This window comes from Drosophila mauritiana, chromosome X (genome assembly GCF_004382145.1).
Source record: "Drosophila mauritiana strain mau12 chromosome X, ASM438214v1, whole genome shotgun sequence".
Classification (NCBI taxonomy): Eukaryota; Metazoa; Arthropoda; class Insecta; order Diptera; family Drosophilidae; genus Drosophila; species Drosophila mauritiana.
In genome coordinates this window covers 12,967,604-12,987,978 of record NC_046672.1, presented here as the reverse complement: position 1 = coordinate 12,987,978, position 20,375 = coordinate 12,967,604, and the positions used below count along the sequence as shown (strand labels likewise).

The 20,375-nt window shown below is 42.0% G+C and overlaps 2 protein-coding genes across 2 annotated transcripts; one reads left to right on the top strand and one right to left on the bottom strand.

Annotated features, from left to right (window-relative positions):
* Positions 1–15: 15 nt before the first annotated feature.
* LOC117148126 (relaxin receptor 2) lies at positions 16–20,341 on the top strand. Its single transcript, XM_033315350.1, has 18 exons — positions 16–34; positions 9,070–9,507; positions 9,593–9,704; positions 9,833–9,904; positions 11,847–11,924; positions 12,101–12,172; positions 14,350–14,421; positions 14,499–14,570; positions 14,644–14,787; positions 14,899–14,970; positions 15,947–16,090; positions 16,183–16,299; positions 18,579–18,814; positions 18,889–19,003; positions 19,276–19,420; positions 19,481–19,635; positions 19,698–19,771; positions 19,833–20,341. The coding sequence occupies exons 1-18, from the start codon at positions 16–18 to the stop codon at positions 20,120–20,122; spliced, it is 2,427 nt and encodes an 808-aa protein (XP_033171241.1). The 3' UTR covers positions 20,123–20,341.
* LOC117148132 (chaperone protein DnaJ-like) lies at positions 3,641–4,380 on the bottom strand. Its single transcript, XM_033315357.1, has one exon. The coding sequence runs from the start codon at positions 4,270–4,272 to the stop codon at positions 3,871–3,873; it is 402 nt and encodes a 133-aa protein (XP_033171248.1). The 5' UTR covers positions 4,273–4,380; the 3' UTR covers positions 3,641–3,870.
* Positions 20,342–20,375: the final 34 nt, after the last annotated feature.

Here is a 20,375-nt window from a genome sequence, read left to right as displayed (position 1 = left end):
CGAAGAACTCCCTGGATGTCAATAGCGATCATGCGTACGTCCCGGAAAAATAAACAATACCCCTTTTTTGTTTGTGTGTATATTTATCGGTGCAGTTATAGAGAGAAGCCAGATATTCCACGATTCCAATGTGTATAGGTTTTTATCTACTTTATCCGCAATGTTTGTGTGGCATTTTAACGCGAATCGAAATAATAAACCCGGCCAAGATATTGACCATCTGGGGATGTGAAAGTGGCTGAGATTTTGGATGGTTGGGTGGATGTTATCCATGGGATAATTGGGGGTTTACTACGAAGTTCATAAGAAATATATATGTATAAGGTAGATTGTTTAAGTTTTCAAACCATAGAATGTATTTCAAGTTTGGATTCGAAATTAAATTACTACAAAAAATCATTGGGAAAAATGGCATGAAATTGAATACAGGCTTGAACTTTTTCAAATGGATAGTGATGGCAAAAACAAAACTTTTTTTTTTTGCAAAAGTTTCGAAAATGAAAAAATGTTACAAAGAAATTCCGAAAGTTATATGCACGAAAAGGTGCAAAAGTGACGAAAGTGCTGGATGTTTGACAAAGTTCAAAGGGCACCAAGAAGTTTTTCGAATAAAGTTTGAGCTCGGGGAAACAGAAATGTCTGCGAATAAAATGTGCATTAGATACAGAATTTTTTTTTTTTTAATGTTTAAAGTTATATAATTGGAGTACTGAAAGAGTTTGCAAATAGATAAATGCAACTGTTTATAGCATCAAAAAAAATGCTAAGAAACTGAGAATATAACTGAGAATGATTCAGGTTTCCTTAGGTGTAAAAATGTAAAATCATTATGCCAAAACATTTTACAGAATCCAATCAAAATGTTGATGATTGACAGGAATTCGCGTTGGGCGGTTCGAAAATGCACCGAAAACACTGTGGCCCAAATGTATTTGTATCGAAACCGATTTTCAATTAAAATTCTGTTCCAATTTGCATATTAATTTATGTTATTAAAATGGAGCTGACGCCTCAATGGCTGGATTTTCGCGCCCTCTCTGTCGCTCCCAGTGCCGGCCATGTCTATTGCTATCTCTGTCGATGGATGGGTCTGTGTTAAAATTTTGTAATAAAATGTCATTAAGTGTAAGTGCGTGGTGCCGTTTAGATTTATGTGCCCGAATGAATTGTAAATGCCTGGGCGAGAAGGATGCGCTCGGTTTGAAAAGGTGGAAGGGTGGACCAGGCTGGACTAGGGTGGACCAGGGTCCTTGCGGTTCCTGTGGCCAGAAAACTGGGCGCTGACCTGACAACGCTTGATGCCCCAAAGTTGTGTTATTAGTTGTAACTGCGTTGGCAGCTTAGACAAATCCGTTCATCCCCACCATGAAGCACAAATATATATGTATATATATAGCGCCCTGGCTACGGGGATTATTTGTCTAGTCCCCCCCCACAAGCCACATCTTTTAATGAGCCACGAAAAACAAGTGGAATGTGTCAATTAAGTGGGGGTAGTCTCCCTTCCCCACACCCCCTCCCCCCTCCCCACAAATTCTATTAAATTCACCAAAACTATTTGCGTAAGCTGCTTGGGGTAATTATTAGTTTTTTTTCTGTATTTATTATAAGCTTAGTCGTGGGATTGCCTAATGATGGCATTTAGTTCAGATGTTGCCCTGTACCCACTGGCAAAATTTAGAAAATAAAAATCCAAAGGTACAAACATTTTTACTTTGATATTACATTGAAAGCAACCACTCTAATTAACGAAATCATTTTTTTTTTTGCACAAAAGGCATTGCATAACGATTGCCAAGGATGAATGAAAAGGATGTGAAATGCTAGTTACCAATTGGCCCAGTGTTAATTGCTGATTTTTCTTCAAAACGTTGTTCCCTTCGTAAGACATAATCCTAGTTACAAAGCTTAAGCTGGGCAAAGTAACCCGGCCCAAATTTACCGGAGTAGCGGAAAAAACAAATTGTAACTCAGGCAGCGAAACTCCTGAAATCGGAAGGGTTAAAGTGCGCGTGGCCAACAACTTCTTTTTCTTTTCGAATTCGCCCCCTCGATTTTTTCCCGATTTTCCGTGACTCACACACACACACACACTCGAACAAATTCATATGCGAGTGTGTAAGTGGAAGCCCGGCGATTTTCCACTTAAGAACTTGTCGCCGGCGGGCAAATGCCAACCGAAAATATGCGGATATGACTCTGGAGTAATAATCCCCATATAACCATATACCCATTTTGCACCCAACTCCGGTATTCCGCTTTTAGGTAACTTGAATACGGCCAGCAATCGTTATTTATGGGCCGGCGGTTCTACAGTTTCAGTTGGTCCGCATGTGGGTGCACTGCAGCGGATCCATTAGCATCTAGTCGCACACTCGAATAAATATGTGATCAGTTTAACAGGGAGTTTAGGGCTTAAATGCACACATATTTATGTAATATGTAAATAAATATATAAGTAAATAGATAGATACATAAATGTATCTGATAAATCCCAGTTCAAGCGAATTAACTTATATTAAATTAAATATTGTTTTTAAATTTCCATTACTACTCTATTACATTTTTTTTCGAGTGCCCCCACATTCCTAAGCATCCGCTTAGACATCGCCATTCGGTTCCCCGTCCATGTCCGTATCCGTATCCGTGTCCGTATCATTATCCGGCGGACGCTAATCGATGCCCCGACGTCCGATGTCCAATTTCCAGAGGGCCAATGAATTGAAGGCCCACTATCAAGTTTCGGAGCGTGGGTCCAGTCCAGATCCACTCGGGCTTTTAAGTTGATCAAGTAATCCATATAATTTTGTGGTGTTCTCTTTTGAGGCGTCGCATAATTGAATTGCCAATGGCGGCGGCAATGACAGTACAGTGCCCGCCATAAAGGTTATGCCTCATTAGGGGTTCACTCGGAAGTGTTTCGGTGTTCAGCGTTCAGCGTTCAGCCGTTGAGCCCTCAAGGCATCTCATTCTGAATCCGAAGCGGACATGTTAGGCGTTCTGAATGATTGGCGAGAAAAAAGCGAGGATAAAACAGGATGCGCCGGGCAAACCCCGAATGGAAAGTGATTGGGTTTGAGATTGGGGCGGGGTCATATAGCTCTTATATGATTGAAGTGCGAATGGATCCATTCCGCTATTTGGGTGGCAAACGGAAATCCCGAGGGATCAGAGGTCCTGCAGAAATACGCAGCTCGCTAAAGAAGTGAAAACACATTTTGCCATCAAAGAAAATGGTGAAGCAAGAGTTGCGTTTTCATTTTTTTTTTGTTTGGTTTTCTTCTCGAACAATAGGGATGTTTCAAAAATGTCTGTGGATTTAAACGTGATTTTTACTACTAAGTACTAGTACTTATCTAACTGTTTATTCGTTCAATTTCAAGTTGGCAAATAATTGAATTCGCAACATAAACAAATATCAACGAAGCACCTAGAAGAAAGAATGAAGTTTCAACGAAGTTTTCCTTGCCATTCGAAAACTTTTTACGGCAAATAATATATGGACCAACTTGAATCATATATTCCAAGCTTGTCGATTTATCTCAGATTAAACATTATGCACTTGGGAAATCTCGTTAAGAAAACGGAAATAGCTGTTCAATGCGATATAATTGATTCTCAACTTTTAGCAGTCACTGGGTTTTAGTAAGCACAATACGATCACGATTTATTCAAATTATTGCCCATATACCACACATTTCATGTGCTTTCTTATATTCGCAACTTATACAAAATTTAACCATTAAAATATTTGGATAACATAATATAATATTGATAATTTTGATATATAATATATAATAAAATATATATATGATACAGACTTCGTCAACTTGTATTGCCGATATTCGCTATGTAGACTTGGTGTGTTACCTAATGATTATTATTCGATCTGCTCATTATCCTGGAGGCTCCGAATCCAACAAAAAGAGCCACCAGCAGTGCGCCGCCCACGGCGCACACAGTGGGTATAATGCTCGTGGATTCCGTTTCAGTTTGTCTGAATCCGTTTGGCTGGTAACCCGCCGAATTATGAGAATTATTCCTTGTATCCGCATGCCTCGATCGCTCAACGGCTCCATCGTATGCCCTCCTGGACGTCGGATCTGACAGCACATCGAATGCTTCCTTGATCTTCCGGAATTGAGCCGTCGTTCGTGGATGTTTGTTCTTATCCGGATGGTAAATGAGTACCATTCGTTTGTAGGCCTGCCTGATTTCCGACTCGGTAGCGTTGGGATCCACGCCCAGGATCATATAGTGATCCTCCTCCATTCTGGAGGTTCGATCGATTACAGTTGTGGTGAAATTGTATAATTACGTTTCTACCTTTTGTTTTCACACACGCAGTGCCACAAGCTGTTGAGTTTGTGGCTGTGATATTTATCGATTTACAGTACGAACATCGATGATCGAAATATCGCTTCGAAGTGTATGGGGTATTCCCCTGTAAGATAAATCGATATTTGAGGCAAATACTTTGAGAAATCTCAAACAATTTAATCTAATAAAATTAAATAAGATCAAAGCTAACTCCCATTGGCCATCACATTTTCGAATATCTTTAATTTAGGCCAAAAAATCAGGGACAGCAATCAGACAGGGGTCTTTTATATTTTGTATGGTAAATCGAATAGGAATAGCGGATAAAACAAGGGTATTACGGTATTTACATATGTGCTGGCGCGTGCCTGTGTGTGTGTGTGAGTGATGTGACCTCTGACCCTGCCAAGTGGAAAAATGAAAAATGGCTAGCGTAATTCCCTGATTGAAGCCTAACTGAGAAGGACAGATAAAAAAAAGGAAAGGCAAATAACAGCAATAAGGCAAATCGTCAAATTGCAGTGAGAAAAAAACGATGTTATATTTTACTTCCTATTGATATCTTTATATCATTTAATAATCATAATTATATCATGATATAATTTCAATTGAATTCGACGACTGCATGATATTCGCAGGCATTCGATATTTGCGGAATTCCATTCCTAGTTTCGTTGATAGTTTCTCACTGTGCACCGAAAGCAGGCTAGAAACCGCTTAATTTCGCCAGGACTTTCCCGGTCTTCTTGTGTCACATGACCCCTGACCCCTGACCCCTGACCCCTGACCCCTGAGAGGCAAACGCATGGGCATTAAGCATTAAGCATTTCGCATCGCATTTGTTTTCATTTGTATTCGGCCTGCTGTCAGCGGCAGTTCAAATAGCCGAACTATTGACAAACACCACCCACCATTACCATTATCATCATCATACCATGCCAATCCCAATCCCAATCCCAATTCCTTTCCCAATTCCTATACCCAAATCATTGCGATGGTTTCCCATTGGAGTCCGCATCCGAAAAAGCGATGAAATGATTAATTTCCATCGGGTAATTAAGTGTGGTAAACCCAAATGAATCTCCCAAATGGAATGGCTAAGCATTCGCAGCTCTGCTTTAAAAATAAAGCCCCGTCGAAGATATAGTCGATTGATATATGTGCATATATATATATATATACATATATACATATGAACTTAACCCATTGCGAATGGGCACTTGACAAGCCTTTTTTGTTTATCATTGCCCGCTGTTTTTATAATTTTTGTTTTTTATATTATTTTTGATTTTTTGTTAGCTCTTGAATTTTTTGAATTTGATGTTTACAACTTTGTTGTTAGGCGAAAATTGTGCTGCTTTTGTTTTTCCATTTTGGGCGGGTATAAAAATTCCTTTCCAATACCGAAAATTGAACTCGGTAGCCGTTTGAATCTAAACAGTCGAGTGAATAAAGCTTTTGGAATTTCTCAGCAGTTTTTAGTAGATGTCGTAATGGTCCGTCCTATAGACATATAGCTATAGCTTATTCCCATTCCAAATCCATTTAATATGCTGGCCCAGCACTCTTTTGTTTGCCACACAACATAAATTAGATGCCAACTCATGGTGAAAATCCTGAAACAAGGCATTCGCACAAATGCTTAGTACTCATCAACTTTTAAGTTTCAGATAGTTAGTTGTATTTAGTTTAGCACCCGTTGTAGTTCCACTAGTTCCACCGATCGAACTGAGAACTGTGATTCATCAGATGATCTAATAGATATTGATCGGCGGACATTGAAATGGGCATCGGACATATCGAACTGCAGATAATTTGTTTACCAACTCGTCCAGCACAATTGACTTCTATTTTCGTGAGTTCCTATTAGGTTTTCGTTTCTTTTAATTGCGCCACGCCCAGCCGCCCAGCGAAAACCTGCAACTTTTACCACCGGGGGCCACTTTCGACCGATTCTTGGAGCTCACGTGGGTGGGGATTAATTGGGGGGCAGGCCGAGGGTCAGACTGGATAAACAAATCGGAGTCCATTTGTAGGGTGGTCTGATAAAGTGTTTGGGAGTGCTGGTACACCGAAAGCAAAATCTTAAATATTATAGCCAGAACGAATTTAATGCATCTAACGTCTCTGTGGTCAACCAATTTGGGCTAAATTTGTTTTAGAAATGGTACAAATTTTTCTTTCACTGTATGTATATGGCTAGCTCGACTGCTTGTCGGAATTTCAGCTTGAGGAATGCAGAATTCCAGCATTTAGTCAAAAATACTTTTGTTCCATAACTTTTTTTAGCCCGAAGCACTTGCTCTGCAATTAGGATTTCCTTTAGTGAAGGTTCCCCAGATGATGACTGTGGAATAAGGGCACTGACAGCGAAGGTGCAACACCACCTCATTGAGTGGCTCAATGAGAATTTATGAGCTACAAAGTTGTAAAAGTATATTTACTGAGCGAAGGCGTTCCTGCAGCATGCACTTGCGACCGAGAAAAGCTGAAAGAAAAGCTGGGAAAGAGCGGCTGCGGATGCGGATGCCCCCTGCCGAGATCTAGCTCATCAATCATGGCAGTAGCCAGCCAGACGAGTCCAAGCCGCACACATCAAACATTTCAATTTGCCGCAAATGTGTTGACAAAACGTTGATACGCCATCGGCATTCGTCGGGTTTACGGGGGCAGTTGGCTGGCATGGAATGGGATTGGATTGGATTGCTGCGGAGGCTGCTGCTCCAAGTTATCCCAGTTCACAGTTCCAGTTTCAGTGCCGTTCCCTTTCCCCGTTCCTGTTCCTGTCCCTATCCCTTCAGCCGGAAACCCATACCCATACCCATACCCATGCACATTAGCAACACGTGTCAAATGCGCTATGTCCTTGTCCTTGTCCTGGCTTTCGGATCCCCATTCCCGCCTTTGGATGGCGCGCTTAATTACACTTTTATAGAGTCGCCGCCCCTGCGCATCATTTCCATTTCAATTCAGTTCCCATTGTGGCAGTCCCTCTCATCCTGGTCATCCTGTCCTCTGACCTCCTGGTTCTTCACTGTCTCCAGTCACCGGTCTGCATCTCGGGCCGTAATTGCAATCCGTTCTCCTCTCCGCCGCCTGAGTTATGACCTCCAATGCAATGCAATTGCCATTCCAGGACATCCCGGGGTCCTTGTTTATGCGGATAAACATGGGGGACATGGGCCATATGTTTTCGACTGCCTGAAATTATCCATTTGCCGTTCGGCAAATATGTTTTTTAAGACCCATGATTATTCCCCTTTTGTGTCTAAAAATATATAAAGGTTACATTAATATCTAAAATCAACAGCAGATTGCACATATTTTTCTATTTATGTTGACTTTTCAATTTGACCAAGTGCATATTTTCTTTTGCGGGTCGCATGTTTATTTAACAACACAGATGGACTTTGTATTTTCGACACGCTAATTTAAATATATAGATAGTGAACTTAGGCATACAAAAAATCGGTTAATATTAGATACGAAACAAAAGGGGAAGTTCTACACACCTACTTTTATAACTTTACTCGCCCGGAAGGATATTTTTGCCCCACAATTATATTTGCATTTGCGACATAGGGTACACAAACTTCGATGGTATCATTACCCCTTGAGCTCGATATATTCCTGCCTCGATTTAATTTGATTTGCATTTGTTTACCTTTTCCGTTTTCGCATTATAATTATACTTTTTTGTACAGGTTGTTTCATTTCTTTATTATGCTCCTTTCATTTCCCGTCATGACATCGTGTCCATCAGAAAGTCAAAAAGCCAGTCATGCTGATGATGTGGATGTGGATGTGGATGTGGATGTGGATGATGCCTTATCGAAGGCCCAGTAAAATCGAAAGGATTTCGGCTGGATGGGGGGCAATATGAATACTACATACAAAAATGTCCTGGGGATGGCAGAAGGGTGGGGATTGGGATTTCACGGCCCATTTCATCGCCATTGGGCCACAAATGTACTGTGCGTAATTTTTATTACAAACAATTTTATTACACATTTTACATATTTGCCATTTACAGTTTTCAACTTCAAATAACCCCCCACCTATACCATTTCGATCACAATCAATTGCGATTCGATGTGGGCGGTGGAAATGGCGACGCATTTAAGTGCAATCGTTAAAAATGATAAATGCACTGACAACGGCCTCAAGGGAACTTCCTTCGGAGTGCTCAGTATATAGATATTTTTATGTAGATATATACAAAATATGAATATATACAAAACTACCTACCCACATACATATGTATTTGCATCGGGCGAAACATCAATGAATGGGCCAAAGAGTGTTCACTTCTATTTCGCTTTTCGGCTAATCGAATGCTAATTAACCCATTTAATTGGTTAAACAAATATTTCGGCCCCATTTGCTTAAGAAATTTATGGAGCCAAATAGGCAAGAGCATCTGTTTGTTTCAGCGCGTTGGAAATCTGTTCTGTGCTCTACTTTTTTGGTTTTTTTTTCTTATTTTTGCTGCTTACGTTTGTGAATTCCCTTTGGCCATAAGTTAGCCGAATGGTTCGGGGCTTTCCACATTTCCATTTTGAATGGTAGCATTCCAATTACTTCCTGAGTGCTATTTTTACCTTGGTAATAGCCTTTCTAAATTGTATTCACATATTCAATTCTCTTACATTTCAATGGTTCTGATTGTTGAAGATCCTTTTCTGTACCAGACTTGGTCCTTCGATTACAACGCGCACTAATCGTTATCGCTTTGCTGATCACTTACAGCTCACCTGCCTATCACTTTTACACTCTCCATCCTCCTCGCACTTTCTTCTAATGAAGCGCAAGGAGTTGAGAGTGCGACAAGGACGGCAAACGAAGCTATACGAACGGGAATCGGCACAAAACCGGAAACGGAAGTAGCGGACGCCACAGAGGCGGAAGCCCCCGTGCGGGAGGTGATATCGCTGCTGGGCGTAATCGATGGTGCTGAGTCCGTTATCCTGGTTCCCGACGCCGCCGACAAGTGTCCTGGCGGCTATTTCCACTGCAATACCACGGCGCAGTGCGTTCCGCAGCGGGCCAACTGCGACGGCAGTGTCGACTGCGATGACGCATCGGATGAGGTGAACTGCGTGAACGAGGTGGACGCCAAGTACTGGGACCACCTGTACAGGAAACAGCCCTTCGGGAGGCACGACAATCTCAGGATTGGCGAGTGCCGTAAGTGATGATTTAACAATAGTATAAGCCATTCCATTCCATTGGAATCAAAATTGAAACATAATTGACTCCAATACTCATTTAGTTTGGCCCAACGAAAACTTTTCCTGTCCCTGTCGAGGTGACGAGATTCTGTGCCGATTTCAGCAGCTAACCGATATTCCAGAGCGACTGCCGCAGCACGATCTGACAACGCTGTAAGTACAGTTTCGTTTATTTATTATAGTTGATTGCTAACTTCAATATCATGCAGTTTTTTAGTTTCTCAAAATGCATTATTACTACATTGTAAATTGTAATTTATAAGCGCTTTTATGACTTACAGCGATCTAACGGGAAACAGTTTCGAAACCATCCACGAGACCTTCTTCAGTGAACTGCCAGACGTCGATAGCTTGTAAGTAAACACTTTTAGGGCTAACGAATTTAAGCGAAGTCCATTAACATTGTTTTCGGTAAGTAATAGTTTCTTGGGTGTTTGATGGAGTTTGCTCCGCTCCGCAAAGTAAGCTAAGGGATGTCATAACACCCGTTCGGGTTCTTAATTAAAACGGAAATGCAAGCAGATGACTCTAACTGCAGCGGCTGTAAGCGATGGGGGGATGTTCAAATTTTTAAGAGGCTTCCGAGGACGAGGACCGGAACGAGGATATAACACAGCAGACCAGACCAGACCGCATTGAACATTAGCGACATGCTGTGTCCTTAATGGTGCCTTTAAGTAGTCGTAGTCGACGTTGTCGTTGCATCAGTATCACTGGTGGCCATCACACGCTGGCGCACATACAAATTACGTACAAACCAGACAGCCGGAAGGATAAGCCAGGACTCTCCGCCTTCCGAAGCTGGCTAAGCATACTCAGAAACTATGTACATATGCAGAGCCAGACGGCATCGTGTTGCAGTTTATGTGTCACTATGCCAAAGGACACAGTGTGCCGACTTAAAACAGACATTCGTGGTACATGTCGTATCGCCATTCACTGAAGATGGACATCCACCGAATCCTTGTTTTTGTTAGCTCTCGCACGATCTAGGTATAAATCTACAACACTGGTGGGTGCAGAGTACACACGGCTCGAAAAAAAAGAAAGGAGTTCATGTTCAGGATAGTAAAATCTTTTTAATTCTGAAAAATACTTATGCGCTTTTTATTTGTCCAAACAAAAAGTAACTTATATATATATATAAAAGCTTAAGCTTTTTTCTTTCAGTGTTGCTGTGACTTTACTAGTTCTCAGATGACATTAAAGTTTTACCCAATCTCAGCTCGAATTTAAGACGAAAAGTTTTGCAAGAGCGGAATCTAGTTTCTTGTCATTGCTCCAAATACGATTTGCAGACCGCCAATTTGCGCACTTCCGTGTGATGAGGAAAACGTGTGGAGATTATCAAGGATATTCCAGTGGCTCTAATCGCCCCTATTTCATTTATATCCCTGGGATATTTTCAACAAGTCACTGAATTTTACACATTCATCTTGTCTTGATTTCGTGTAAAGATTTGACATGATGAATATTTTAGCCCAAGGCACATATTGTTTTGTGTTTTTTAATGCTACCGAAAGAATTTCCATGGCAAAGAATTCAGGTGACAATTACTTCTATAAATAGATAGGCTTATCGTGCATTTAGCCATAAAAACAGGTGAAACTCACACATTTATTGGGCCATTAAGCTCGCCAAATGGAAAGCAAATTCAAGTTGAAATACACTCTTTAGCCGCAAAGACTTGCGATTGCCGCTAATGGTTTTAGCAAAGCAGTTTGCCAAGGATTTATTACTGAAAAATAATAACTTTTCTCTAGCAGCGGTTATAAAATCACTTAAAATGGTGTTCAAAAGTATGCTGAAAAAACGAAAAGTTTTTTTCAGAACGAAATATTATGTAACGTAGTGGTTTGTTAGGATTTAAATGCCTTGAAAATGTAAATTTTGAATCAATTGAAAAATGAAATTCCACATTAATTCCGCGACCAAAGTTGTGGCTCCGCTCCCAGCTCCTAATGAAGTCGGAATGCAAGTCCGACTTGGAGCTCATCATGGGCCATCCCGCCCCCCTTTTACACATACAAATGAGCACCGAAGTTTTGGGGCCAAAACAATGACACGACGAAAACAAAGCGCATTATTATCCATATCTTGTCTTGGGGGGAGGGGTCAAAAAGTTGTGGTAGCTATGGTAGCTATAGGGGCAACTTTTCAGCCGACGCCCATTGTGCCAAGTTTACAATTGAATCTCATATTTATTACGTTTTACTCGCTCGAGTCCTCGCCCACGTTTTTGTTTACTTTATTTAAGTTTTTTTTGTTTTTTTTTTCACTTCGCATTTTCCGCAGAGTGCTGAAGTTCTGCTCAATCCGTGAGATTGCCTCGCATGCATTCGATCGCCTGGCGGACAGCCCACTGAGGACCCTGTGAGTATCCTGTCCCAGCAACGTGACCCACTCCCAACAATAACTCATAATTAAGTCTCATTATTTATGTGCACTTAACAGTTTTCTGCTTTTTTTCGTTGTTTTTTCTTTCACCCCGTCTCGCATCTTTAATAATTTGCCCACTCCAACTTATGCTCATGATTGTGTCCTTCCAGTTATATGGACGATAATAAATTACCGCATCTGCCGGAGCACTTCTTTCCCGAGGGCAATCAATTGAGTATTCTGTAAGTATCGGTTCAGTCGATGTCCGTTAATGCCGGCTATGCTGTTTTCCCACTTCATTGTGGGAAGCCACCTACTTTATGGCCAACTTCCGGTTGCCTCACGGATATAGGTCACTTGTAAATTAGCCAATTATAAGCTAACCAAATAGCCAGGTTAAGCTTATTGAAAGAAGCCATGACTACTTCATGAAATCTCAAACAGATCGGGGTCACCAAACTTATTCGCTGGTATAAATGGAAAAGTTAACTAACTTTAATTTAACATATATATGTATACCATTTGCAAGTGATCAGTTAGTAAGGTAGAAGTTGGAGATCGGGGTCACCAAACTGGGAGTTTGTGGACATTTGAATGTTATTTTATACAATATAGCTCTTAAACAGCACTAGCATTTACAGATTTCCTAACAACATTCAAATTGTTACATATACCACACAATTTTCCCTCCATTTGCATAAAACATTGATTGGCAATGAACTTCCCGGATGTGTAGTCCGTATTTTAGACCTGCATTAGTGTCTCGCTTATTTATTTCATCCGCTGGCTTTACCGGCCATTTGTATTAATAAAAAAAAAAGTTCAATAAAAAATACAATTGCAAAACGATTGCCGATTTATGTGCTTATGCTAATTAAACATAAATCAAATTAGACAAAATAACAACGGAGACTTGGCTTAAATTTTCGCACATTGCGGCTGGCCAACTTTGCGCCCACAATACAAATGCACTGGGCCATTTTCGAAAGGGTCGAGAGAGATATGCTGCGATAAAAAGCCATTATTTTTTGGCCAGCCGGAGGTGCTAAATGACAAAAATCCAGTAATTGCCAATAAACGTAGAGGGTCGATTATATCACGACTCATATGAGAATTGGGCGGCACAGTAAAAACCCACAACAACACACAAATGTATACGAGTACGTATGGATGGGGTGTGTGCTCCAGTCGATGCTAATCACAATCACAATTGCTGTCAACCTTTGTTGGCCCATAAAGTTGGGCCATTGTTGCTGGATTAAAGCCGACCTCTTGCCCAATCGACTGACAATGTGGCATCGCATTTTCGCCTCATTGTTGCGGCAATTTTCCCCCATTTTCCCCCCACCCAACTTGCCTCCTCTTCGCATTTTTTTTCGGCTCGCGGCCTCGGAGCATAAAAATATTAGCACAGACGGTAAAAAGTTTTCAACTTGTTTTGTGCAGTGACTCGAAGGCCCACGCCCCCCTTTTCCCAACGCCGCCGCCCTGAAAGGTCCAAAAACAATAACAACGCCAGCTGGCAAAAGGGCAAGCGGTAAAGGCCAAAACTTACCGATTCACTTACCGGTTATAAACGAATCCTAACGCTCTTTTTTTGCAGGTATTATATTACAAATACTCTTTTCTTTTAAGAGCGTAAAAATCGTAAATCTAATACCTAGATAAACTATAACTTAACTACGAAATGACATAACGAGCGCATTCTTTTAAATTCTACTTTGAAAATATATCCAGTTTAAAGAGTCTTCGAAACGGAAAGACGTACATAATATTTTAAATGTTTATTTACCCCTTACAATTCATTTTCCATTCATAATACCCTTTTTGAATGCCCTGCAAAATAGACAAAACTGCCGGCACACAAAAACACATAAACAACTCAGTTACACTTTTGCGGCGGAAGGCGGATTTCGAATTTCGGATGGGTGGACGGAGATATATCCGTTGCACTCCGTCCACGGCGCCACCGAATCCGGAGGACCAGCTGCACTTGGCATTGGCCCGAAAGTTGGCTCTGTCTCTGTCCGGTTGACAATAAAACACTGAGAGAAAAAAGAATGTGGCAAGCCATAGAATATAGTAATATCGAAAATATATGTATAATAAATACTTTTGATAGTATATCAGATTTATAATTGCTATAGCACTTATAGTTTATTTATTTTTGATTTGTCACTGGGCTTTTGTTTTCTGTGTAGTAATGGAATTTAGCTAGGAACGTTTTCTGAGGGGCTAAAAGTGCATTTTCTCGTGTGGCGTTTGTTACTTGCGCTTAATGGCTAATTAAAATCAAGATATATGTGCCGACTTTTCACTGGCCGAATGCAATTGCATCGGCTTTTGTTGCCAACTTTGCAGCATTAAAATGAGATTTTTTATCTATTTCATATTATTTTTTGTGGGGGGGCTTGGTCAGCATTTTGGCACGCAACCACCTGCATCATTTGAAACGAAGCGATTTTGTGAATCTACAGAAGTTACAGGAACTGTAAGTGCTTGAAAAATTTAAAACAATACCGAAGTCTCGATAAATATGTCTGTTGTAAATGTAAATATTTGATTAAGGGACCTTCGCGGCAATCGCATAGGAAACTTCGAAGCCGAGGTCTTTGCCCAACTAACGAGTTTGGAAGTGCTGTAAGTACCGCTCTCAGCCCAAATCCCTGTGAATACACGTGCCTATACATAGATAGTTTTTGTTATCCTGTAGCTATCTGAACGAAAACCACTTAAAGCGTCTGGATCCAGATAGATTTCCCAGAACCCTGCTCAATCTGCACACTTTGTCCTTGGCTTACAATCAGATCGAGGACATCGCCGCGAATACATTCCCCTTTCCACGCCTTCGACACTTGTGAGTAGTTATCCCGGGTGAATGTGGAAAGGATGCGAAAGGATGGATACTCCCCGCTTATACGACTTATACGACCTATAAATACATATATCAATCTGTTGCCTATTGCAGATTTCTGGCTGGCAATCGATTATCCCACATACGCGATGAAACATTTTGCAATCTCAGCAATCTGCAAGGATTGTAAGTATTCCGCAGTTGAAGCAAAGAACATGCCACATACCCTGTAAAATAAGAAGTTTAGAAGTATAGGTGTTCTTGAATCGAATAATAGGGTTGTTTGCCTAGAATATATATTTGAGAAATAGCATCTTATACTAAAACCCACTAAACATGTGTATTTGCGATACACGAATTCGTACATCCCCTTGGCAAATCATCATTGATGGGCATTAAAAAAACAAGTGTCACTTCTCTGACCTCCGATGGAATTTTCCTTCTGCTCGGCTTCCATCTTCCATAAGGCCCGTGACCAGAGGACTTCGGTACCTCCGGTTTCTGATCCCGAGCCCACGAAGTTGACTGACGGAAGGGAAGGGCTGTGGCTGTGGCAGCAAGTGTCATTTGGATTTATTGCCGTTTAAGTTTCGCTTTGGCCAAGGAATTTAATTTATCAATAATGCTATGTGGTGGTCGGGGCCGAAGGAATGCAAAGCCAAAAAGCTGACAGTTTTTCATTTGCGAAAACTTCGCTGCTAGTTTATGGGTGCTACCCCATCCCGTCCTATGGCATTCATGCAATGCATATTGAGGAGGGTTAACAAAAAAAAAAAAAATCGAAAACGAAAATGAAAATGAAAATGAAAATACAGCCTGTGGAATGATTTGCATGCAGGGCAAAAATCAAAAGATAGATATTCTAGAAAAACATCAGAAGATGGAAAGATGGGCGGACAAATGCCGGATACGTGCCACGGCATCGGTGGCCCAACTTTAATGATGAAACTTTGAGTCCGATGCCTGAACCCAAGCTCTGAGCTCCTCCTGATTTCCTGCCCCCCACTGCCGCAACCAATCTCGAATGCAAATAAGCGAAAAAAAAAACCCAATGCTTGGCTTTTATGCGTTGGCCCTTAAAGCCGCGCAGCCCAGATGTGTTAACCACTTTCATCTAAATGTTCTGCCTTTTCCTCCGATTTCCATTCCACCACTCCAATAGACACTTGAACGAGAACCGGATCGAAGGATTCGACCTGGAGGCCTTCGCCTGTTTGAAGAACCTGAGCTCCCTGCTCCTAACGGGCAATCGCTTCCAGACCCTTGATTCGCGGGTCCTAAAAAACCTGAGCAGCCTGGATTATATGTGAGTAACCAACAAGCAAGCCAAATCGTAATGGTTATGAGCAATTCACAATACCTGTACCTGAAATACCTTTACCTATCTGTCCCCGGCAGTTACTTCTCGTGGTTCCATTTGTGTAGCGCCGCCATGAACGTCCGGGTCTGTGATCCACACGGCGATGGCATCAGCAGCAAGTTGCACCTGCTGGACAATCAGATACTGCGAGGCAGGTGAGTACGAAGTGCTAAGCCCCAGTACGTAAGATGATTTCGATTTAATCAAGCTAAGAGCCCTTGCAAAATGCCCAAGCTAAACTTGATGGCTTTTGGCTTCCGTTCGCTCTGCGGTCTGTGTGTAAATCGCATTCATTAGAATGCAATTAAATCATTGTCATTATGGCCCTCGAAGTTAAACCGAACCGAGCTCGCTTGCAATTAGAGTGCGAGAACTGCATTGAGAACGTCTGCCTACGAAGGAGATTGCCAGGCACAGGAGCGCACTCAAATATATGCACAAAATGATTAAAGTAACTTAATTAATAGATGTAAGGGCTAATTCAACTGCTTTGAATGGTTTGATAAAGCTAAATGTGTGTATTAGGTTCAAGTAGTTTTATTGCATTGGAAGTGTTAACTTAAAACCCAATCGAAATGAAATCACGAGTTTGGATCAAACGGAAAGCTCAAGGCCCCACGTTGGGCGCCAAATACCCGCTGCTCTTGTGCCTTGTGCTAATCGCTCAACACCCGAATTCATGTCTTTTGAAGTGGCTAGACCCGCTGTCTAAACATTGAGCTGCCTGTGCATTGGGTATCCTGGCCAAGTAGCTACTTGGCAAGACAAATAAGTAGTCCCATCAGCAACTGAGGAAACTCTCAACTGAAAATAGGGAACTCGGAACTGGAAACTGGTAACTGCTAACTGGCAACTGGCAACCAGCAACCGGCAGTCACTTGTCATCAAGTCTGCTGAGTGATTATCTGGCTGCCTGCCATCGCCTCATCGTCGTCGTCTAGGATGTATTCCTGTTGAAAATGAAAATTACGCTCCTTCCTTGTCGGCTTGTTTGTTTGCCTTTTACACATTTTGCACACACTCTGCATGCCGACGTCTACATCTTCATCTTCAAACTCCATCCACATCCACATCCACATCCACATCTCCATCTCCATCTCGATGTGTTCGCAGCGAAAGTAAACACCAGCGTGCGCACATACACAGCCAGACAAACATGAGGATGCTGGGGACCAAGGAAACCCAAGGACTACCAGGATGCCGGTGCCAGCGAGAATTTACTTACTTTTGTGCTTAGAACATTATTTCATTATTCTAAGTTGACGTTTTCATAAAAATTAAATACTTAAGGTTTTCAAGTCGTTGGCGTGGCTCCCGTTTTTCCAGCTCGCTTCATATCCTTGCTCTCAGGCTTTCCTCTACCTTTATTAGCCACCAGGATGCCCAGCCTCTCTATTTACAACTGCACTTCCATCCGATGGAGAAAGTGTCTGCTGCGCACCGAGAATGTTTTTCTCAAATTTACAACGTTACGGGGATGTAATAACCTCCAGTTCGTTTGATCGGGTGACCCCGATTTATTTACTGCTAAGCAAAGCTAAAATTCAAATTTCCACGCTTAAGGTGTAACTTTAACTTGGAGTTTCTAGTCTTAAATAATTGGCAAGATTATAATCCTAACTTTTGGTGACCCCAACTTTTAATCACTCACCAAGCGGGATTATGCTAAGGTTTATTTCCCTTGGCGTCTTCTTCGTTCTTCTTGGTTTTATTAAACCTGGCCGAGGAGCTGCAACTTCGTTTAATTAAGTAATTCAATGAGATTGGCAGCCGTTTCCCAGGTCAAGCATAATTGATGACTACTCATAATGATAACAGAAGTGTTGCCAATGAATGGGAAGCGGAAGTCTGGCATAAATTACAGGTCTCTCCGTCCGAAGCCCAATCATCATGCAGACACTATATAATTGTCATGGAACCACACTTGGCACTCACTTTTGCCTGGCCTCTGCTCCTGCGAACGCTGATGTTGCTTTGTGCTTGGTGCTTTGTGCTTTCTGCTTGATGCTTTTTGCTTTGTGCCCAAGTCTCGTGATTCCACTCCACTCGGAGTGGCATCCTTGGTTAGCAGAACTGCAATAATGAGGCACACCAACCGGGCAATTGGCAATTGTGCGAGGTCAAACACAACCGGATGGGGAAACTGGTGTCGGCCCCACAGGGAGGACTTAAATTTTCTTTAATTGCTCGAATTTATGGGTAGTGGCATAACGACAATTGACCAAGTCAAGGTCACAAATGATGCTCCTGTATTATCATTTCGATACACACAAAGAAAAAAGCGACCATACATATAAAAGCAGCAACTAGGTGAAACTTATTTTAAGGATGGTTGAATTGTTGGCATTTAACATAGCTTAACTTCATAATTAGCAGTAGTAGTAGTAGCAATGAGGTCAACTTTCTATCTGACCACCTTTATCTGCTCGAACAGTGTCTGGGTGATGGCCTCGATTGCCGTGGTGGGCAACCTATTGGTCCTGCTCGGCCGCTACTTCTACAAGTCACGGAGCAACGTGGAGCACTCGCTCTACCTTCGCCATTTGGCGGCCAGCGATTTCCTCATGGGCGTTTACCTCACGCTGATTGCCTGTGCGGACATCAGTTTTCGCGGCGAGTATATCAAATACGAGGAGACCTGGCGGCACAGCGGCATTTGTGCCTTCGCAGGTGCGTATCCTTCGACATCCTAGCCAATTCAATCTTAATGGGATGCTAATGTGAATTGCTTATCCGCCGTGTAGGCTTCCTCAGCACCTTCAGCTGCCAGTCGTCGACGCTGCTGCTCACATTGGTCACCTGGGATCGTCTGATGTCGGTGACGAGGCCCCTCAAGCCACGGGATACGGAAAAAGTTCGGTAAGTGTGAACTAGAATTGTAATAAAGTGCTGGGCAAAGTTATTGTTTATTCTATTACATTAATTAATTTTGTTGCGGACATTTGCTGATTTGTTGACTGCTCAAATATCACAATTTGTTTACCCTACAAACTTTGTTTGTAATGCAATCATGTTGGTTTTGACCGCCGTCTTACTATGTATATATTTTCTACTGCTTAATTATAGTTTGCAAAAGCTTTGGTCTTGTATGTGTAAACAATGATAAATTATTGAAATGATAACTTCCACAGCATTGTCCTGCGTCTCTTGCTGTTGTGGGGCATAAGTTTCGGATTAGCTGCAGCTCCACTCCTTCCCAATCCCTACTTTGGAAACCATTTCTATGGCAACAATGGTGTCTGCTTATCGCTGCATATCCACGATCCCTATGCGAAGGTAATCACCATTTCCTTGGAAAGCTGGGAACGTTTTAATATTTCAAAATGTATACTGCAGGGTTGGGAGTACTCGGCGCTGCTGTTCATCCTGGTCAATACGTTGTCACTGGTCTTCATCCTCTTTTCCTACATTCGTATGTTGCAAGCGATAAGGGATTCGGGTGGCGGAATGCGCAGCACTCACAGCGGTCGCGAGAATGTGGTAGCAACTCGGTAAGTTTGGATGATTCATTTATTTAAAATCTTTTAATTATTGAAATATTATCTTTGTACAGCTTTGCCATCATTGTGACCACCGATTGCGCCTGCTGGCTGCCAATCATCGTGGTCAAAGTGGCTGCTCTTTCAGGTAAGTTCAACGGCAACACCTATAAACGATTATCAACTACTCGTATATACACCCCATTTAGGCTGCGAAATCTCGCCCGATCTTTACGCCTGGCTGGCGGTTCTTGTGCTGCCAGTGAACTCGGCCCTCAATCCAGTGCTCTACACATTGACCACTGCGGCCTTTAAGCAACAGCTGCGTCGCTATTGTCACACCCTGCCCAGCTGCTCGCTGGTGAACAACGAGACCCGATCCCAAACGCAGACTGCCTACGAGTCCGGACTGAGTGTCAGTCTGGCGCACTTGGGCGGCGGTGTGGGCGGCGGGTCGGGGCGAAAGCGGATGTCCCACCGGCAGATGAGCTATCTGTAGGCGGCGCAACTGTCTTAAAATGCAGCACGAGATCAACAGACTTACATACAAGTGGGGCTAGTGGGTGGGTGGCATTACCACAGGACACTTCCATGTAATTGGTCCCTTAAACTGTTGGTAATATACGTACTTATTATTATTCTGATATCAATTTTAAATTACTTATAACAAGACAATTATGTTTCTGAATTTCTGCAAACCTTAGACAAGAGATTCCAGCTATTTAAGTTTCTTTTTCGTATATGATTTATTT